The sequence below is a fragment of the Purpureocillium takamizusanense genome, chromosome 6 (assembly GCF_022605165.1).
Source record: "Purpureocillium takamizusanense chromosome 6, complete sequence".
Lineage (NCBI taxonomy): Eukaryota > Fungi > Ascomycota > Sordariomycetes > Hypocreales > Ophiocordycipitaceae > Purpureocillium > Purpureocillium takamizusanense.
This window is the reverse complement of record NC_063073.1, coordinates 2,219,798-2,241,054: the sequence shown is the minus strand read 5'-3', so window position 1 is coordinate 2,241,054 and position 21,257 is coordinate 2,219,798. Positions and strand designations below refer to the sequence as shown.

Genomic DNA, 21,257 nt, shown 5'->3' with positions numbered 1-21,257 from the left:
CTAGAACAGGTTTGTAGTGGTGGTAGTAGTGGCTCTTGTGGGTACTTGGGTACACATGTACGAGAGACTCGTATCCTCGCCCCTCCTTTCTCCTTATCATCCCCTATTTTATTCTTAGCAGGCGCGGTTGATCAGTCGCCACCGCCAGGCTGTGGTGGTGTCTCTTGCTGCTTTTGTTTGCGGTTGGCTTGGTTGGACCTGACGCGGCTCGTGGGCCTCTGTCGTACAGATCCAATTTAATGCTTCGTATCAGTAAGGCCGTACGAAGTAAATCGCGGCACAGCCGGGTCAGACACCAACCAGGTCGCGTCGCAGCAAGATGGCTGTCGCTCGTTGACAATGATTTTGTGTCTCGTTGGCTGCTCTGTCTCCTGCCCATACGAGATACCTCATCTCATGTAGAGATGGAGCCGCCGCGGGAGGGCGGCAGACGTGGCACAGCCCTCGGGTCGACATGTCCCGGGATATCTGAGCCGGCGTGCGTCGCACCTGCCTGTCATGCGCGCACACGCATGTACTGTACTTCGTACACACACGCACAATGGATCAACGAAGTCCGAAAGGGAAGGACAAACTGGCTCGGGGCAGCCGCAATGGACCGCCTCCCCTTGACGTCGGCGCTCGCACCGGAAGGCGCGAACACGCCCTCCACGTGGCGTGACTCGCCCGCCAACAGTCTCCCTCAGTGGGCATCGGAAGCCCAACTGCAGCAAGCCGCCTGGGGAGAGAACCTCCGCTGCCAGTTCCCCAGCGGAGTCGCCCCCCCCGCCATCTTGCTCACTGCCATATCCCATGCCCCCCCCTGCACCCGCCACGCCGCCCATGCCGCCTCGGCTGAGATGCACCCCCATCACCCCCTGGCGGCGCTGGCCCGTCGCCTCCAGCCGGGTTCCATCCAGTTTTGCGACCACCCGCACTGGCACCCAGGGCGGGCATCCACCAACGGCGGGGGCTGCCGCATTGATTGGCCCCGCTGATTCATTGCCTGGCGCTGCCGCGATCGCAGCCAACCATCGATTTCAGCGGCGCCAGCCTCCAGTGGCCCTCGCCATCACTGGTCACTGCCACCTAGTGGATGGCTACTTGCACCGCCCTCGACCCAACTCCTGCCGATCTGGCGAGTCGCGCTCCAATTGACAGCTTTCCCCTCCTCGTCTTCTTCTTCGCCCATCATTCTCTTCCAATTCGAGTCGCCGTTGTCAATTGCCGCATCGTGTCTTCTCTTCGTCACTCGTTCGCTACTTCTCTCGCATTCGTCGAAACCGCAACCCAACAAGAACAGCACGTCGCAAACAGTGACACTAGTTTCACATCGCGCCCCGAGACACCCGCCCTAGTAGGCCTACACCTGCTCACCACCATCTCCAGCGCTGCTTGCCGCATCCGTCGCACATACATCGGACTGCAATTGACTGTTGGCGGCCGTAGCGACGTGCCTGTGCACTTCTCTGGCATGACCGAGCACAACGCCAACGATTGAAGCGCATTGACGCTCGCTCGACCTTTCGTCTTTTTATTCCTTCAGCTTCTTGTTCCTCCGGGTTTTGCTTCATGTCCGTCTGTTCTCGAGCACGGCGTTCTCTCGTTTAGACTATCCGTCTTTCGACATGTCCGACAGCGACCTCGCCACAACGGAGAAGCGAGCCGCCCACGACTTTGCGAGCCCGGTGTTTCCGCCTGCCAAATACAACAATGCCTCTAGATCCAGGGTGCCTCTTCAGCGCCGGCTCAAAGATGCTGCTGTTGCGCTGTACCAGGCGACTGTTGTGGAGTTGATTCTTCGACAAAAGCACATCCAGGCCTCCAAAGATGGCCGCGCCATTCCTCTAGCTATTGAGCACGACAAACCCTTGATTGACACCCGTCGAGGCCACGCCTACATCTCCAACAATGTCCGCACCTCTCGCTACACGATTTGGGACTTTATTCCGAAGCAATTAATCTTTCAATTCTCCCGTGTGGGCAACTTCTACTTTCTCTGTGTTGGTGTTCCTCAGATGGTACGTGCTCTCCCTGGTAGTGGTGTCTTCCGGCTCGCCCCTGTTGACCTGGACTTCTAGATACCCGGACTCTCGACGACTGGCTCTTACACAACTATTCTACCACTGCTATTTTTCGTCTGTTTGACCATTGTCAAGGAAGGGTACGACGACTACCGACGCCATCGTTTAGACAAAGTCGAGAATGCCAATTTCGCAACTGTCCTTGGCCGTGAGGACCAATTTACGGGCAAGCCAAAGCCGGAGCGCCCTTGGGATCGATGGAACCCTTTTCGGACAAAGACAACCGCTGAGCCGAGACCGATTGCTGACGAAGAATTTAAAAACGTTCGATGGGTGCCCACCAGATGGAGCAATGTCAAAGTTGGTGATGTGGTGCGACTGTCGCGCGACGAGCCCGTGCCTGCCGACCTCATCCTCCTGCACAGTGATGGCGAAAATGGCATGGCATATATCGACACAATGGCACTCGACGGCGAGACGAACCTCAAGTCGAAGCAGGTGGCACACGGCTTCGAGGACTGCGACACCATTAAAGGCATCGCCGCGTGTCAGGCAGAATTCGTCGTTGAAGACCCCAATCCGGAGCTGTTCAACTTCGATGGTCGCGTCACCATCAACGGCAAGGCTGTTCCGTTGACGCTAAACGAGGTCGTCTACCGCGGCAGCGTGTTGCGCAACACCACCTGTGCCATTGGTGTCGTCATCAACACGGGAGAGGAGTGCAAGGTTCGCATGAACTCGAATCAGCATCCGCGAGCCAAGCGTCCTGCGCTCGAAAAGGTCAACAACATCATCGTTCTCACACTGGCCGCCTACGTCATCATCCTCTCTGTTGGCGTTTCCATGGGTTACATCCATTGGAAGAAGGCATACGAGCACCATGCTTGGTACCTTCGAGACGCTACCGTGCCGTTCCACGAGATCATCATCGCATTTATCATCATGTTCAACAACGTCGTGCCGCTGGCGTTGTACATCAGCTTAGAAATTGTCAAGATTGGACAACTTCTGCTGCTGAACTCCGACGTCGGCATGTACGACGAGGAGACGGACACGCCTGCGCGATGCAATACCAACACCATCCTTGAGAACCTGGGCCAGGTGGGCTATATCTTTTCGGATAAGACGGGTACTTTGACGGACAATGTCATGAAGTTTCGAAAGATCAGCGTCGCCGGCACCGTTTGGCTCCATGAGATGGATCTAGAGCCTGCCGAGCCCGCCGTATCTCCCGAGCCGGTTTCAGAGGCAGGAGGGTACTTTGTCAGGAAACAGTCAGTGCACAAGGCTGAGCCCCTCAGTATCGTCATCCCCGAGGATGAACCTGAAGCAGCTGTGACACCCATGTCACCGGCTTACTCCACGGGAAGGCGGTCGTCATCGCACTGGCGCTCCACGGGTCGCCCTGACCACATTCAACCTGAGGTCAATACATCAGATCTCCTCGAATATATCCGCCTGCGCCCATACTCGGCATTCTCTAGAAAAGCTAGAGATTATCTTCTTGCCGTCGCCCTTTGCCATACCTGTCTGCCTGAAGTGCGCGATGGCAAGACAGAATTTCAGGCCTCGTCGCCTGATGAGCTCGCACTCGTTCGCGCTGCACAGGAGCTGGGTTATTCAGTCATTCACCGCAACTCGAAGCGCATTACTCTCCAAGTACCACAGCCTAACGGGATGATCGAGAAGATGACCTTTGAGATACTCGATGTCATTGAATTCAGCAGCGCACGAAAACGAATGTCCATCGTGGTCCGCTACCCTGACGGGCGTGTGTGTGTCATCTGCAAAGGTGCCGACTCGGCGATACTCCCGCGCCTCAAACTATCCTCGTTGGCAATGCAGAAGGCCACCGAGGTCCGACAAAGCGCTGATCTCGAGCGCGAGATGCTTCGGCGCAGTGAGCAGATGGAACCGCGGAACAGCTTCGGTGGCAGGCCCAGCCTCACCATGCGGCGAAACCCAACTGTGCGCCGGGAGCGGAGCTTGAGTCGACGCCCGGCTGCCGATAGGAGCAGGTCGTTCGAGATTCACAAGCTCGGGCGCGCATCAGATGACCGACCACGGGTTTCCGTCTCATCTCCCCGTGGGGTCTCGTTTGATGTGTCCAGAAATCAGTATCTCAACGCTCCAGCCAACTATCACTTACCAGTACCTGACCGCTTCGACTTCCTCGACGATCCTTCCATCAGCGACGATTCGGAAGTGTTCACTCAATGCTTCAAGCACCTGGACGACTTCGCAACGGAGGGTCTGCGAACGCTGCTGTATGCGCAGAAATTTGTTTCCGATCACGAGTATCGCACCTGGAAAAAGGCATATGATGACGCTACGACAAGCTTATATAACCGCCAGGAACTGATTGAGGCTGCTGGCGATATAATTGAGCAGTCATTTGACCTAATAGGCGCCACTGCCATCGAGGACAAGCTACAGAAAGGCGTTCCCGAGACAATCGACAGGCTGCGTCGCGCGAACATCAAGATTTGGATGCTCACGGGTGACAAGCGCGAAACGGCAATCAACATCGCGCACTCTGCTCGCATCTGTCGGCCTAGCTCAGACCTGTTCATCCTCGACGTCACCAAACGCCCACTCGAGTGTCAACTGGAGGCTCTTGCAGAAGATCTACACGCCGGGTCGACGCACAGCGTGGTTGTCATTGATGGCCAAACTCTGGGGGCTGTGGAAAAGTCCAAAGTGCTATCCGAGAAGTTTTATGCCATCATGATTCTCGTCGACTCGGTCATATGCTGCAGAGCGTCGCCGGCACAAAAAGCACTCCTAGTGCGCACCGTGCGCTCACAGCTGGGGAGGTTCAAGGGCAGGGACCGACAGGGCCTGACGCTGGCCATTGGCGACGGTGCGAATGATCTGGCCATGATCCAAGCAAGCCACGTCGGCATCGGTATCTCGGGCAAAGAGGGCCTCCAAGCCGCCCGTGTGGCCGATTATGCCATCGCTCAATTTCGCTTCCTTCAGCGGCTCCTCCTCGTCCACGGTAGGTGGAACTATGTGCGAACCGCCAAGTTCATTCTCTGCACGTTTTGGAAAGAAATGTTTTTCTATCTCCCGCAAGCCGCGTATCAGAGGTACAATGGATACACGGGTACCTCGCTCTACGAAGCGACGAGTCTCACGGTCTTCAACACGCTCTTCACCAGCCTGTGCACCATCTGCATGGGCATCTGGGAGCAGGACCTCTCCGCGGAGACTCTGCTGGCCGTTCCGGAACTCTACGTCTACGGGCAGCGGAACATGGGTCTCAATTTTTGGAAATACGTGCGGTGGATGGTGCTCGCCGCCACGGAGGGTGTCATCGTGTGGTTCAGCGTGTGGGCCGCGTACGGTAGCGCCGTCCCAGGAGCCAAGGACGAAGGCATCTACGCTCTGGGGACCTTGGTGTTCACCATCGGGGTCCTGTGGATCAACTGGAAACTATTGTGAGTGGCTCGTGTTGCGCCTTTAAGTCTCAAGGAAGACACGCTGACTGAAACAGTATATTCGAGACGCACTACAAGGCCACCCTGGTCATGTCCTCGTTCTTCGTCACGACTATCGGCTGGTTTGCCTGGGTCGCCTTTCTCGACGGCGTGTTCGGCGCGTCGTCCGGGCCGTACTCGATCCGCCATACTTTCAGGAACGGCTTCGGGGCCGACGCGCTATGGTGGGCGACGGTCTTCATCGTGCTGGGCTTCATGGGGCTCATGGAGCTGTGCGGCAAGGCCGCCAAGCGGGGCCTGCTCGTTGCCGGCCTCTGGCAGTGGCCGCCGTGGCGAAAGCACCGGCTCAGTGATAACGTTGAGGAGTGGGACCTCGAGCTTTGGCAGGAGATGGAGCAGGACCCTGCCATGCGGGCGCGGCTCAGGCTCCTTGCTCGGGATGAGGAGACGGCGGAGGAGAGTGCGGGCAAGGACGAGGAGTCGGAGTGTGAAGAAGAGGAAGACGACGTGGCGGTGCGCGCCTGATCGCCCAGGGCAGTGGTGATAACCTCTGGCTGGGCGTTTCTTGTCCTTCATTTGTGCGTTCGATGATACCCCCCACAAGAACACGACTTTAGTCGGGCTGCGAGCTTGTTAGACTTGGATAGACTAGACTGTTTGTTGCCTTGTAAATTCAGGCCATGGCGGAGAGACAGGCCGGCTACAATGATGACACAAGAGATGCATTCCATTCCATCCTGCGCGCCATGCATATGTCGTGAGCTCATTCCGCAGATATGCAAAACGCTGCTTGAAAGCCGACGTCTTTTACGACGTCGTCGCTTGAGCATGCTCAACGTCTCGGATGTCGTGACCACTCGCCTGACGCGCCGGCGTAGACTGGGCCTTGCCAATGATGCCCATGTTCCGGAACGACACGGCCACCACGACGACAGAGGCAATCCCAAGGGCGAAGGTCATGTAGCTGCCGGCGCGGAGACCGCTGAGGGTAGTGGGCTCCCGGGCCTCCATGCCACCAGCGTCCTTGACCGGGACGTGACGGGCGCGCGCCATGACGGCGGTCTGGACGGCGGTGCTGATGGCCAGCCCGAGGGCGCGGCCGAGCTGACCGACGGCATTGATGAGGGCGCCGCCGATGGCCTGGTCTTCCCGCGGCAGCGTCTGCGAGGTGAAGAGGGTGAGGCACGGCCACACGGTGTCGGCGCTGACGGAGGAGAGAAGCATCGCGGGGAGGCCATAGGAGAAGTACGAGGTCCCAGGAGGGATGGGCACGGCGAAGAGCAGGGACGAAGACGAGGCGGCGATTGTGCCGCAGAGCAGGAGAAAGAGGGCAGGCACGCGGTGGAGCAGCTGGGCGACGATGAGGTTGGCGAAGGCGCCGCCGACGCCCAGGGGGACGAATCGCAGCGCGGTCTGCAACGGAGACAGCGCTTCGTAGTTCTGGAAGTGGTATGTAGCGAAGATGATAAAGGTGTTGAACGAGGCGAAGAAGAGACCCGTGGCGACCATGGCGGCAGTGAAGCGAGCGTTGGAGAAGACGGAGACTTTGACAAGAGGCGGCAAGGCGCTCCCATCTAGACTTTGTCGACGCTCAAGATATCGCTGCCAGACGCCAAATAAGACTATGGTGCCAAGAGAGACCACGATGACGACAGGGACCCATGGCACTGCCCAACCGACGACGTTGCCCTCGGTGAGGGCGTACATGAGAGCCAGGAGTCCGGCGGTGATGAGAAAGGTGCCTAGCCAGTCGATAGATGGTTTGGCACCGATGGGAGCCGGTCCGATGCTGTTCTGATCCCGAAGACTCCTAGGTGAGGGACTTTGGGGGATGAAAACGAGGCCGGCAACGGCTGTAGTCCCTGCCATGATGGCGGAGACCCCAAAGACCCATTTCCAGTTCGAGTACTGCGTGATGAGGCCAGAGAAGATATTGCCGAAGACGTTGCCCAAGGGTGAGCCAGCAGCTGTTGGGAGACTATCAGCACTGCACGCCACTTTATAATGGAAGGCAAGTCGAACCGTAGCAGCTAAAGGCATAATTTTTGGCCTTGCCCGGCGAGAACACAACGCCGAGGATGCCAATTGCGGTTGGGACGTTGGCGGCCGCACCCTAGCGCACGAAGCAGTGTAAGTGAGATGTCGCCGTGTCAACGAACGGGAGGGCATGTTCCTCACCAGGCCGTGAAGCGCACGGAACAGGCTGAATGCAATCTCGTTGGGTATAAATGCATTGACCGCCGTGACGACGGTGACCCAAGCGGAGCCGAGGATGAAGACGAGGCGCTTGCCGTGGATGTCGGCAACGCGACCCCAGAGCAGGAGGAAGCAGCCAAAGGCTAGAGAGTACGACGAGACGATCCACTGCTGGCGGTTCTCGGGGATGTCGAGAGACTTTCCGATGCTGGGCAGAATGATGACGACGCTCTGGCTCGATAGAGTCTGTTCGGTTGGAGGTAGCCCATGTCAGCTGTGGACGAGTCGTCACGTTTCTTGAGAGAGAGAAGATTCACATTCAAAAAGGCCGCGCCAGTCAGTGTGGCCACGAGGGCGATACGGCGTGCCTTGGACATGGGCGGCGGGATGCCCTCGGCTTCAGACTTGGCCACGCCGCTGCCCCCATGGTCGAAAGAAAGAAAGGGGACGACTCTGGAGGCCAGCAGGGCATTTGACGACGGCGCCGTCTCCTTCGAGGCGCTATCCGTTGACGCTGTCCCGGCGGCGGAGGCAAGGCGGCAGCCTCGCTCCTCTGCGATGGCCATCCCGAACGGCTGCTCGCGAGACGACGACGTGCCTCGCAGCAGAGCCTCGGGGCCTCAGAGAGACGCCAATGTCGAAAACTTTATATCGTAGCATGAGGCTCGACGGGGTTGCAGTGAATGGTGCGAGGCAACAAGACTCGTCTCGTGTGAGATGGGCCATCAGATACAGGTCATCGATCCAATATCACGGATCGCGCAAGCAAGCGAGCAAGCGCCTGCATGCGGTCGTCCGGCGTTCGGACATGGCCGTCCGAGAGATCGGTCGGTGGCCGCGGTGGAGCGAGCGAGCGAGCGGCCATCTATCTATCTCACGTTTCGTCCATCGCCAGGCGCCTGCCTCTCCACCTGCAGGACGGCAGGCTGACCCCGTTTCATGGAGGGCGGATGTCACCCGATGCCGTGTCTCTTGTTGGAGAGGAGAAGATGCGGAGCCGCCGTGGGGGGGAGAGTCGTCGCCGGCGATGGACGGGGCAGCGGGGGGTCGTGGGGTTTGAGTTTGGGCCCTTGCCCGAGTCGGCATGAGACTTGCGACTGGCCGTTAGGGCAACTACGTACCTCGTCTAGGTATAAGACGATGAGTTTTGATGTGCAAAGTAAGTACGATAGTAGGTAGATGGGATGGCGCCACCGAAATCGATCGACTACTAGGCTGAGCACTGGGCTACTACTAGGTACCTACCTACCGGCTAGTACCGTCGAACGGCGGCACATGCGCGGGCACGGCAGTCACCATCGGCAATGACTGCTTTCAGGTCCCTTGGTTCCTTCTTGCTTGCTTGCTTGCCTGCCTCGTCCGTGCTCATCGCGCCTGCCGGAATTGACGGGGAGGTTTCGGGTGAACGGCGCGGACGCGGGCAGGAAGGAGCCGGGCATCCGCTGTCGAAACATGGCAGGCACGTTTGGACAACTCCATCACTCCCCTTCAACCAGCGCCTACCAAGTACGCAAGGTACCTCGTACAAATAGTGCCTACCTACCTACTTAGTACTAACCAAGGTACTGTACCTTGGCTGTGCGTGCAAAGGACTTAGTACCTATACCTCCCTCATACATTGGCACTCGTGCGTCAGATGAAGTCGCATGGGAGGTAGGTTAGTTAGTAGTTATCGCCGGGATGCCACCGGGCCTGCCCTCCGCACCTGCACCTGCACCTGCACCAGCCTCGTGGTCGCGTCGCCTGTCGCCGTCGCCATCCCCGAGGCCGATGACAACCATGGATGGATGGTAACCCGCCGCTGGGCGCGCAGGGCAAGCTCCTCCGTCACTCACACTCACACTCACCCCCTCAGTCACAGACAGGAGGAAACGTGGCCGAGCCCTTGTCACCGCGGACGCGACGCAACGCAACGCAAAGTCCATGTGTAACCCATCCAAAGACGGTAACACCAAGTACCACCTACCTACAGTTATACTAAGTAAGTTACCAACTTTCAGCATCTGCGCACCCATGTTCCGGCGGCGGCGGCGGCGCGGCGCGGCGCGGAGCGGAGCGGCACACGCAGCCGACGCGGTCCCACCACCAGGTCAAGCAGCAGATACATAGATGCATAGGTAGGTATGGGATGATGGATGGACCGGGGAGCACGCGCGCGGGGGAGCGTCTTGTCACTGCGTCAAGTCGGTCGCCCCCCCTCTTCTTCTGCTTCTGTTTCTTCTTCTCTGTGCTGCGGTTGCACGATATAAATAGTACAGTAGTGCACGCATACGTACAAAGTACATACTAACTATGTATCCGGCGTCATCTGCCCATGCCCGGATCTGCATGCCTGCATAACTACTAACATGCATGTGCCCCCTTCGTTTGCTTGCCACCGCCCCTGCGTGAGCCCAGCCCGTTGTGCGAGTGTATACTAGGTACTGCACAAGGCATTTCTACCTACGTACTTTGTACGTGTTGTATATGATCCACCCAGTGCGTTAGTAGCCGCGTACGTAGGGATCAACTTCACCAAAGGTACGGAGTATCCCGAGCTGCTTCTTCTACGTAGGTGTAACTTGTAAGTGTCCGAGCGGCCGACGCCACCAAGACTCACGGACCGCCGCCCGCACTCGTCGACTGACTTTGGGCGGCATGCTGCTTGCTGTCCGCGGCACGCGCTGCACGACGCAGCAGCTACCGAGCGACTGCCGTCTTTACGCATGAGCAAACGGGGGAGAGGCAGGCTGTCAAACATCAAAACAACACGCACTTGCAAGGGAACTCGTCCCATCTCATCCGTCCCAACTGCGTCATGTCATCCCATCCATACACGCTATATTCCCCGACGGCGGCGGTCTCTAACTAAACACGCTCCCTCCCTGTGGCAATCTGCCCCGCCCTCGGGCAACAAGTGAATGTTTGCCCCCCCGTGTCTTGCCGTTGCGCTGCTCTCCGAGACACCACTCGTCCCCCTGCCATGATCCCGCGCAAAAGCCAAAACTCCCGCCCATTAGTCGACAACGACGGTAAACGCTTTGGGCGATTTCTTGCAAGGACAGATCCCGCCCACGTTGAGCACAAGCCCCCCTTTGTTCCTCTTCACCGGAGGCAAAAAAGACGCGCAAGGAAGCACCAACAAACGCCGAGCGGTGGCGCCGCACGACAAAGCATTCCCCTGCCATTCCCTGGACAAGGAACTGGCTTTGCAACCTCATATCCTTTTCCATTTGCCAATGCCGTCCCCGTCGCCCTGATTCCGTGTAGGCCATTCTCAATAACAAAGAGAGAAAAACTGTGAGAAAAAAAGGGGGGTAATAAACAGGACAATCGTACACGTACGCATGGGCTGGGTAGAAGCACCTTGCCCTGGAACCCCTCCACCGCCAGATTCCCCCTTGCCCTCTCTGCAGGGGGCGCACGTATGGCGCGTGCTGAGTATGGTTTTCCTTCCCATGCCTTGCTCTCCCCGCTCTCAAAACCTATTCCATCCCCTCGGGACGGTATTTCCTACCCCGCCTCGTCCCGTGCTCTCTACCCCCCTAGTGGTAGTTACCCCCCCAGCCGCCGCGCTGCTGCTGCTGTCCGCCATAGTAGCCGCTGCTAAATCCCTGACCGTACGAGCCGTACGGGCTGCTGCCGTGCTGGTTGGCGCCGGCGCCGGCGCCCATCCCGTATGCACCGCTTCCGTGAAGGCTGTGGCCCTGGAGATGGCTGGGGTAGCCGCCGTACGCACCGCCCATCTGCGACGTCTGGGGCGGGGGCAGACCGGTCTGTCCGCTCGGCGCCGTGTTGGTGGCCGAGCCCGGGCGAGGGCCACCTCCGAGCGCCGGCGACGGGCCGGAGCCCGTCTTAGCGTCACCGAAGGGCTTCAGGTCGTCCGTCGATCCACCCGCTGCAGGCTGAGTCTGGCTGCTGAAGCCCTGCCCCTGAGACTGGAAAGAAGACGCGCCGCGCGCGAAGCTGTCGTGTGCACCGCCGAAGCTGCTGCCGCCCAAGCCGGGCTGATTGCCAGCCTGACCAGATCCGGCGCGACCATAGTCGCCCAGACCGGAGCCCAGGCCGCTCTCACGGTGCAGCGACGAAGGGCCGAAAGCGCCCGGTGACGACGTGTGGTCGTACGGGGCGTTTGGCGACACGCCGTAGGGCTGTCCGTACATTCCACCCTTGCCGTACGGGCCGAAGCCGCCCTGGCCGTAGCCAGAGTAGTACTGGTGATAGTAGGGGTTGCTGTAATAGGGGTGGCTGTAACCCGGATATTGGCCATGAGACTGCGGCTGCGCACCAGGGCCACCTTGCTGCTGAGGCTGCTGCGCGGCTTGCTGCTGCTGACCCTGCTGGCCCTGCTGGGACTGCTGGCTCTGAGGCTGCGGCTGCTGCTGCTGCTGCTGCTGCGACTGCGCGGTCGGGTTCGGCGTCGAGTGGCCGCTGTTTTGGCTTTCGGCAGAACCGCTAAACCGAGGCTGGCCGTGCATTGCGCCGCTCTGCGGATACTGGCTAAGGTTATCGGCTTGGCCATAACCGCCAAACGGTCGCTGCTGCGATGGAGGACCATCGTGCTGACCGTGGGCGCCCTGCTGGGCGCCATACTGCTGACCGTAATAGTTATAGGGGTTGCGATCTTGCTGATTCGCGGTGTAATAGTTGGAGAAGTCGCTGGGGGCGGAGCTGAAGGCACCAGCCGGCTGCTGAGCAGGCGGCTGAGATGTCTGGGTGGCGTACGAGTCGAAAGGAGCTTGTGTAACCGGGGTACTCTGTTGATGGAACGGGTCAACGGGCTTCTGGGCCGCGGGTGCAGCCTCCTGGGAAACACCGTGACCGAATCGGCCATACTGCTGAGCGCTAGGAATTGCGGGTTGAGGAACTAAAACATGGTGAGCACAAGTGGCACGACGATTGACACCGCGAACAACATACCCTGTGCGTGAGCGTGAGCTGCGGGACCAGTGGGCACTACAAACACCAGTCAGTAAAGCCTCCAAGAATCACCGAGACGCTAGGTCGTACCGTTTCCAGCCGGGCCAGTGGGGGCGGCGGCTCCAGGCTTCTGGGAGAATGGCTCGGGAACCGCAACAGGTTGGGAAACGGGGGGAAGAGAGGCGCGAGGGTGGGCAACCGGAGAATCAGCTGGGGGCTGCGCCCGAGTCTCGGGCTCCTCACGCTCGCCATCAACGTCCTCCTCGCCGCCGTTCAAGCTAAAGGCGCCAAATCGCACGGCCGCACGATCGACCTCGCGGTTGCCAGGCATACGCACAGCCTCCTCCTGGTCCAGAACGCGACGCTGGTAGCTGGGAGCCCGTGCGGAACGGTCCGCCGCCGCCTTGATAGCAGACGTAGCGAACCCACTAGCGGCGGCGCGCTGAGCCTGATGCTGCTGCTGGGCGGCCGAAAGAGGCGTGGCGTTGGCATTCACGGGGCTCTGTCGGGGGTCCCAAGAGTCAGCAGCTGTGCTTGCGGCAGTGTCGGTTGCGGGTGGGTTGGAGTCGTCAACAACCTGCTCGAGATTCGTCTCGGTGAGCTCGTCCTTGGTCGGGGGAAGAGAAATGTCGGGTTGTGCAATGCTCGGGACTTGAACTGGCTCGGCGTGCTGGGCAACAGGGGTGGCCTCCTCGGCCTCCTCGGCGACAGGTTCGGGTTCGGGTTGGACAAGCTCGGCGGCGGCGACGGCTTGAGGCTCGACAGGTTCGGCAGGCTTGGGGGCGGGAACGTCCTTGGGCGCAGGGGCGGGCTTGGGCGCAGTCGACTGTCGCAGCATGCTGGCCCAAGTCTTGGCTTGGGGTGCAGCAGCCTTGGGAGCATCAGAGGTGGTGGAGACTATGGGCTTTTCCGTGGCGGCGGTCTTGGGTTCGGGCTTGTCGACCTGAGGTTTCTCATTGTCCCATGCGGACGACTCCTCGGTCGGAACAGAGAGCTGGCTGGCTTCCTTGTTGCGAGCGCCGTTAGCACCGGCTTGAGTGGATCGACCTCGACCACCACGGGCAGCACCGCCTCTGTCGGAGCCTCGACCTCGACCACGACCTCCCTCGGAAGCAGCCCGACCGCCACGAGCAGGTCGGCCAGCGGTGCTGGTCTGCTCGGCAGCTGCAGGAGGGGCGGTGGTGGCGTCCTTGCCCTTTGCGCGGGTCGTCTTCTTGGGCTTGGAGACTTCGCCCCACTGAGAGATTGTGCCTGTGGGGAGCAAAGAGAATTGAAGTTAGCTTATTGTGGTCGAGGTCGCGACAAGAACCATGGGAACTTGGTGGTGAGGAATGAATGGCTTTCAAGAGTTTGCAAACAATGCAGCAAATTGGAAAGCCTGATGTCGGGCAGAGAGGGCATTGACAATGAGGACGTGTGTGCCGGAGAGAGCGCGTACCTTCAGCAATGCGCGCGACCGCCTCGTTCTCGTCGCCGTTGGTCTCCTGGAGTGCAAAAAGCACGTCCACCTCGGACCAGTCTGGGAACATCTCGCGGATCACCGACGTCTTGCCACCATATTGCTTTCGGAGGTCGGCAAAGTCGCCCTCGTCGTCAAAGGCACCGAGGCCGTCGTCGGTCGCCTTGTGGTCAGACTTGTCACCGTTAGGTCTGCGACCGCCGCGACCGGCAAAGCCTCCTCTGCCGCCGCGACCGCTGCCTCTGCCGCGCGAGGCGGAGGGCCGTGAAGCGACTTCGGACATGGGGATGGGTGGTTTAGAGACGGTGGTGCGGCTCGCGCAGGGCTGATGGGGAGGTGAAGAAGAAGCAGTGGCTGGTGTTTCACCTAGCCAGGCTGCAAAATCGGCGAGGAGGCCCGCAGGTCAAGGAACGAGGAGAAGGAAGGTCGGCAATGAAGCCGAATGCGAAGTGCGGAGATGGATGCGTGAATGTGCACGCGGCGGCGTGATGCGGGTTGATGAGGTGCTTGGCACAAGAGAGGTCGTGATGGTGCAGGGTTTAAAGGGAGGCACGAGGTTTTCCCCGGAAGCAGAAGAGGCGAGCGACGGCCAGTGGTTGGCTTAGGTCAGGTTGACGCAGGGCAGGTTTTGACTTTGGCGACCCAGCCCAGCCAGAAGAGCGCAGCGGCAGCGGAGCCAACCTCAGTGAAGCTGGGTAAGGTACCTGGGGTACTTGGGAGGTCAGAGGTACTTCTAGGTAAGGTAGCCTACCTACAGGTACCTCCATTGCCGTAGCCAAAGTAGCACCGAGTAGGTACCCTATAAAAAGCACAGCACCCCAGGCAGACGGGACGGGGAGCCACCCAGCAGCCTTGGAGACTCAGGTCAAGCGAGCATCAGCTGAATTGAAGGCACCCAACCTCAGTGGAGGGAACGCAGGCAGGCGGGCCGTGGGGGATAGAAGCGCGCTGGCACAGGGGGGCGCCTGGGCTCAGCGCCTGCCAGCCCAGCCAAGTCCAGCCCAGCTCAGAACCTGGAAGCCAGGGCAGCAGCTCGTTCCCCAGGTGCGCGCCGGTAGCTGGGAACCCACAGGGCGGCCAAACGAGCCTCACGCTAATAACAGTCCCAAGGCAACTGTCCCGCCTGGGGAGCGAGCAGCCCGGGCCAGACTGCGGTCCTGGTTGGCCCTGCAGCTGGGTCCGCCCCACCGCCGACCACCTACAAGGTACAGTATACCTCAAGTACCTGAGGCACGACGGGTACCTGGGTACCTACCTCAATCCCCTGCAGTGGGCAGTGCACAGAACAGCCCGCCCTTGCCACGATGTCGGGTGCTCTTGCCAGCCAGCCAATTCACTGAGCGATGGGCGGTTCTTCCCTCAGAGGGAAACGCTGGAGGTGCTCTTGATGCAGGGCCAGCCTGCCTGGTTGCTTGCTTGCTGCTGGTGCCGCTGCCAACAGCCATCCATGGATCACAGCGCACAAGTCGGAAACCCCGTCCATTTGAGGCGAGCTTTGCGCACAAGGCGCAGCCCCAGGGCTGACGGGCGCCGGCGCTGCAAACTGCAAACTGCAGGGCAGGACCCAGCCGACCAGGCGAGCCGTGACGCGCGCCTGCGCGGCGCCCAGCAGGCCGCCCGAGTGACCCGATGCGCCAGTCCTGGGAGCCTCAAGTCGAACCAGGCCAGGGTGCTTTGCATGTACTCCGTATTGATACCCGACATGCTTTCGTCCACCGTTTCCACTAAGGAAACCTCGCTCGCAAGCATTGGCACTCGCCACTTGTCTGGTAGGCTTCTGGACATGTTACTTGCAGGCGAGGCATCATGAAATTGCATTGCGACTGCAATTGATGGAGAGTCGGGTCAATGCGAGGATCGGCTGCCCCGTGGGTGTTAGCTCACTGCACTTGCAACATGGGGATTTCCAGATCTGCGGGGACCTTGCTCATCATCAACAACCACCAGCTCGCTTGACGCGTGAAGCCCGACACCAGTCGTAGGTTTAACTACATGATACGTTCAGTACGGAGCAACGCCTCTACCCCTAACAGCGTTCGTGCAGGAAGACCTAGTAGTCGTTATTGTGCGTGGTGCAATGTCGAGGTACCGTTATAAGCAGCTCCTGCGGTTGACACGCCACGTCGTGCTGCAACCGCGGCTGCGCTAATAACGGCCGGCAACATGGCACCACCAAGACGCGCCATTGCGTTGGATGGTGCGCCGACCCAGCCTCTGCTGACATCCATCGTTGCCATTGTGTAGCCATTGGCCGCAACTCCAATTCAAAGACACTGCATTAAGTATTCGACAGGCGCAAGGGGCGGCATGATGACCAGACGAAACCAAGGGAGTCGGGCGGCCTCAATCACTCCCGTCTGGTGTCTACAGGTACTAAGGTATAGTGGTACTATAGTGGAAGTATGTGCAGGTACCTTGGCAGCGTGAATCCCCGCCCCACCCAAGCTCCCTGCCCAGCCTGGCCAGACAACGACAGAGCGGTGCTTTCCCTCCCCCACAGGCTAGGAGGCTGACAGTCACGTGATATACTTATCAACGTCCAAGTGGACTGATGCGACCGAGTTAACGACCATCGTCACGTCTCCGGTCTTCAAGCCCACCCTCAACAACCACAACGCTGCTGGCGGCGCTCCTTAGACTTCAGCCTGCCGTTGGCTGGGCGAGCAGCTATTTGCCACTGTCCACACAGTTCCTCCGTTCGTCCATCCGCCCGCCATGTTTTCCACAAAGTCCGCGCAGTCGCTGCGGCGGCTCTTTGCTGGCTACCACGAACCGCTCCCGCTGTCGAAGCAGCAGTTGCAGAAGCTCCTCGACGGCCTAAAGGCATCGTTTCGAACCCAGCTTGATCTAGAGTACGGACGGAATCCAGAGAATGCCCTGGTCACGTCCAAAACGACTGGGAACGACCTCCAGATCCGGCATTCGGCGGCGACCCAGCACCTCAAATCGATACTGTCGAATCCGCTCTTCAGCTACAAGATGGAGTCGCCCACACAGGGCCTCATGGTCTCCCCGTCTGTTCCAAGGCGAGACCCTATGGATGTGTTTGACCACGCGGTCGCGCGGGGAATGATGACTCTCAAGGCCGCAACTGGGTGTCTTGTTGCCAAGAGGCAGCTGCTATCTGGATCGGTCGCTGATCTGGCCTCGTCCGAGACGGCGTTGCGCATGGTTCGCTGGCTCCGCTCGTCGGGTGCTGATGGCGACCTCGCTTTCCTGGACAACCAGGCATTCGTTCGGGCCCTGACCCCGTTTCTGGTGGCAGAGGGCTTAGAGAATGCAGCCTGGGACTGGATCACCCGTACCATCAACGACACGTCAGCGCACTGGGAGAACGAACTGCGTGTCAAGCGGGCGTCTTTCGTCCTCGCCGAGCTTGTGCGAACCAAGAGCCAGCCACAATATGGCAACTTGGACGCCGCTATTCAAACGATACTCGACGCGGAACGCCACTTTGAGAAGAGCGCTCTTCTGCCCGACCTACTGGTGCTGCCGTGGAGGTCGGTATCGTGGCTCTCCACGGTGGAATCATACAGCAGGACCGCTCCTTCGGAAGAGTTGTTCAACGCTCACATAGCGACGGCGGATCTCCTTCGGCGGCCGTTCACCGTCGAGAAGGCACACCTGCAACTACACCACCCCACACACCCCGATCATACCGCGGCGATGGACTTCTTCCAGGACCGCAAGGAGCTGCGAAAGCTGGTCCGTCGGCTGAGCCCGGAGAAAGTCAACCCGGCTAAGCTCAAGGGCATGAGCATCATCCCCTGGATCGCTTTTCTAGGCCACGACACTGTCAACTACCTCACGCAGTCGGGCAGGAGTGAGGCGGCCGAGGACGTATCAGAGCTACTACGATCTGAGCTATCGGATGTGTTTTCCGAGACGCTGGGTCCGACTTGACCATGTGAAGACTCCAAAGGGACCAGAAATTTTCCATAAACGGCCCAGGGAAGCTGAGTCTTACGCGACCAGCCACCTGCGACCAGCCAGGCCATCCATCCCAGGTGTGAGCATACCGCGCCGCTACGGGAGCTTGATGGCGGAGGATGCTTGCCAAAGGGAATACGAGCCGATGAGGGGTCTCGGATCCAAGACAAGACAATTGCGCAGGCACATGCCGTGTGCACCATGGTGGGCATGCAGGGCAGTCTTGGGCGCGAGAGAAGGGGGCCAAGTCAACCAAGGGAGGGGGGGCCAGGTGTTTGAAGTTGGGCCTTTTCATGTACATTGTACACGACGGCAAATGAACCATGACTATCGGTTGGGGTGCAGACAGCATCCAACCCAAATGAATATACCCACCACGCTTTTACATGCAATACATGTCAAAAACACATTGCCGCCCATGCGGGAAGTAGACTGAATGAAACCTAGTCGGACTCGCTGTCCGCTGAGTCGGAGAAGCCGTTGAACTCTTCCTCGTCGTCCGAAAGCCCATCCGCGGGCGCCCCTCCCTCCCCATTGCCACGGTCGCCGCCGCCCTCATCGTCGCCATCCTCGTCATCATCCTGCTCCTCGACCTCAAAGACGCCCGAAATGTCCCAGCGGTCGCCCTTGGCCTTGCGGCTGACGTACTTGACGAACTTGAGAGCGCCGCTGTCGCGCAGGACAATGGTGAGTTTGTTCCAGGCGGCGGCCTGGAAGAAGAGGATGTTGTCGTCGTCGCCGCTCGACTTGTAGATGGCGGCGTCCTCGGCGTCGTCGTCGTCGCCGCCCATGTACACCTCGTGGCCGCCCACCTCGTCGTCGTCGGCCTCGGCGCCGTCGGCGGGATCGGAGGGTTCCGGCTGCTCGGCTTTAGCCTTGTCCTTGCCCTTGTCCTTGCCGTTGGGCTTGGACGCGGCAGCCTTGTGCTTCTCGGCGGCCTCGGCAGCAGCGAGAGCAGAGTCATCTTCCTCTTCGTCTTCGTCGCCCCAACCAGAGGTCGGGGTGATGCCGAGGTTGAGCTCCAAGCGGGGCTTGCCGTCGTGGCCGGTGGCCAGTGTGTAGTCCTGGCCGCGGCGGAAGCGACGGGCGATGACGTCGGCGCTCTCGACGGTGCAGCCCGTGGCGATCTGCAGCCAGTGGCGGAACTGGCGGCTGGGGAGGAGGATGTCGAGCAGCTCGGTGAGCGGCGACTCTTCGTGGGAGGAACGCAGCTGGCTGGGGTGCTGGTAGAGGTAGCGGTGCTTGTGAGGCGGGCGGGCTACGTGCCAGGCCGATAGCTTCTCGATGCTGGCCCTGTCTTGAGGCAGCGCCACGGTCTCCTGCTCAGCGACGTAGCGTTTAAGGCGCTGCGCGAACTTCTTGGAGAGAATGTTGGCGAGGGTAATGCTCGAGTTCTCCTCAAAGTGCTCTTGAATCTGCTCTAGCGTATCGGGGGTCAGGTAGGTCGGCGCGATATACTTGAGCAGGAACTCAAGGTCAGCCTGCTCAAAGCCCTGACTAGGCTTAGGGTTCTCGACCCTGACGGGCTGGGGTCGCGGGGCGTCGTACTGGGCGGGGTTCCCCTGAAGCTGCATGAGGCTGCTGTTCTTGGCGTTCTTCTCCTCCTCGCCCTCGACGTAGCCGTCCTCGCCGATCTGGGGGATATGGAACCAGCCGCTGATGGCCATGCGGACGCGTCCGCCGTCCTTTTTTAGCTGCTCCTTGGTGTCGGCGTGGTAGACCTCCTCGACGTCGTGGAAGCTCTCGCCGGGCTGAACGGCGAAGAAGCTGAGCTGGTTCCAGGCTGGAGGGATGACCTTGACGACGTCGGGCAGGGGCGTCTTGGCGACGTCGCCGTCGCCGTGCTTGTTCTCCTGCTTCTGGACGGGGAAGAGGCGCAGTGCGCCGCCCCATTCGGGCCGCCAGGGCGTGTCCGGGTCGGTGAGGTAGAGGATATAGCTGACGCGGCGGCTGCCGATGACGTCGTCGTGGCAGAGGAGGAAGCAGCCCGGGGTGTATATGTTGATGGCCATGTCTGTCTTGCGGCCGCTAAGGGGCCCGCAACCGGTGATGGAGGAGACGTAGTTGCGAAAGGTTTCGGAGTAGACGGCATCGCGCAGGGCGAGCAAGGATGGCAGCTTGGCCAGTGAGGCGTCGTCGAGGCCGTCGAGGTTGGCGAGGTCGCCCGACTGGTGGATCTTGTAGATGTCGGTCTCCTTGGGGGTGAACTCGACGTTGGCGCGGATCTCGTCGCGGACGGCGCGCAGCAGCGCATCGTCGACGAGGTCGTGGATGACGGCGTGCTTATAGGGCGCCGACGAGGCGTACTCGCCCGTGTAGGCATCGAGGACGGCCGTGTCGAAGAGGCCGGCGCGGAAGCGCTTGCGGGACTCGTCGGCGGAGAGGGCTGCGGAGTGATTGCCGGGCGCGTGTGAGCGGGTGGCGGTCTTGCCTGGAGAGCGAAGTGAAAGAAGGTGAGGACAATCATGACATACTGCTGCTGCTTTTGCTGCTGCTGCTGGTACCATTAGTCGTCTTGGACTTTTTGTGGGTGGCCGCGGAGCCGTTGCTGGCCTGGCTCTCGGCCTTTCTCTTCATGGCGGCGGCGGCGGCGGCAGTGACTGGGATTCAGTTGACCTGCAAGTGGAAGATGTGGAAGCTGCGACGGCAATGCTCTATGTGTTGAAAGGAGAAGAGGAAGGGACGAAGCTCGATTCGAGGTTGGCGGTGGTGGGCTGATTTGACGGGCCGACGACGCTTAAAATTTTCTGGGGCGGGTAGGTAGCGGGCGTGGATCGATGGATCATGACCTGCTGAAGTCAGTCACTCACAAGTCTTATAACAGCTGAGCTCAATGAACATGGACATTGCCAGTCGTCAGTCACCTCACGTCCGCGGCAGCGGCAGCAGCGCTTTTTTACAACCGAATCATCATCAAGCCGCGCTCGCACCCAATTGATTGCCTTGCTCGACCACGTCGCCTATCGTTGCCGTCGAATGACGTCGCGCAGGGGCAAACGGGCCAATTGAGCCTGCACGCGCCCCCAATGGCGGCGGGCGTCGCGACAAAACCACAGGCGCCACGGACGGTCCCTTGGGTCTCGTTGACGAAGCGCCAAGCGTGCAGCGGCACTGCAGCGGCGTCTGTCTCGCAGCGGCAGTACGTCCTTATTAGCACGTCGTAGTTCTGTTCTCACTGCCCTCCATCGTCGTTCGTTGGGCTGGCGAACAACAGACGCTTCTTAATTTAGCACGGGTGCTAGCCAAGGCAAAGGGGGGTCGTCTTCCTCTGCCTCTGCCTCTGCCTCTGCCTCCCCTGAGGCTTGCAGCAGCAGCAGCACACGGCGG

General features: G+C 60.0%; 5 protein-coding genes across 6 annotated transcripts; 2 read left to right on the top strand and 3 right to left on the bottom strand.

Annotated features, from left to right (window-relative positions):
* Window positions 1–1,113: 1,113 nt before the first annotated feature.
* Window positions 1,114–6,170, top strand: DNF3_2 (drs2 neo1 protein). The gene is made up of 3 exons (XM_047988633.1): window positions 1,114–2,000; window positions 2,061–5,446; window positions 5,503–6,170. Exons 1-3 carry the CDS (start codon window positions 1,608–1,610, stop codon window positions 5,969–5,971), a joined length of 4,248 nt encoding a protein of 1,415 aa, XP_047844631.1. The 5' UTR covers window positions 1,114–1,607; the 3' UTR covers window positions 5,972–6,170.
* JDV02_007164 (uncharacterized protein) lies at window positions 5,572–8,463 on the bottom strand. The gene is made up of 4 exons (XM_047988632.1): window positions 7,960–8,463; window positions 7,625–7,888; window positions 7,469–7,559; window positions 5,572–7,413 (listed from the first exon to the last, which is right to left on the bottom strand). Exons 1-4 carry the CDS (start codon window positions 8,206–8,208, stop codon window positions 6,254–6,256), a joined length of 1,764 nt encoding a protein of 587 aa, XP_047844630.1. The 5' UTR covers window positions 8,209–8,463; the 3' UTR covers window positions 5,572–6,253.
* Window positions 8,464–10,132: 1,669 nt separating this feature from the next.
* DEF1 (RNAPII degradation factor) lies at window positions 10,133–14,593 on the bottom strand. Of its 2 annotated transcripts, XM_047988630.1 has the most exons (5): window positions 13,980–14,593; window positions 13,119–13,792; window positions 12,632–13,043; window positions 12,542–12,577; window positions 10,133–12,488 (listed from the first exon to the last, which is right to left on the bottom strand). In XM_047988630.1, exons 1-5 carry the CDS (start codon window positions 14,281–14,283, stop codon window positions 11,167–11,169), a joined length of 2,748 nt encoding a protein of 915 aa, XP_047844628.1. In that variant the 5' UTR covers window positions 14,284–14,593; the 3' UTR covers window positions 10,133–11,166. The 2 variants fall into 2 exon arrangements, with proteins under 2 accessions (XP_047844628.1, XP_047844629.1); XM_047988631.1 differs by having other exon boundaries at window positions 10,433–12,488; window positions 12,632–14,593.
* Window positions 14,594–16,543: 1,950 nt separating this feature from the next.
* Window positions 16,544–18,354, top strand: JDV02_007162 (uncharacterized protein). Its single transcript, XM_047988629.1, has one exon. It carries the CDS (start codon window positions 16,716–16,718, stop codon window positions 17,901–17,903), a length of 1,188 nt encoding a protein of 395 aa, XP_047844627.1. The 5' UTR covers window positions 16,544–16,715; the 3' UTR covers window positions 17,904–18,354.
* Window positions 18,214–21,149, bottom strand: NUA3 (putative component of NuA3 histone acetyltransferase complex). The gene is made up of 2 exons (XM_047988628.1): window positions 20,405–21,149; window positions 18,214–20,316 (listed from the first exon to the last, which is right to left on the bottom strand). The coding sequence occupies exons 1-2, from the start codon at window positions 20,505–20,507 to the stop codon at window positions 18,374–18,376; spliced, it is 2,046 nt and encodes a 681-aa protein (XP_047844626.1). The 5' UTR covers window positions 20,508–21,149; the 3' UTR covers window positions 18,214–18,373.
* Window positions 21,150–21,257: the final 108 nt, after the last annotated feature.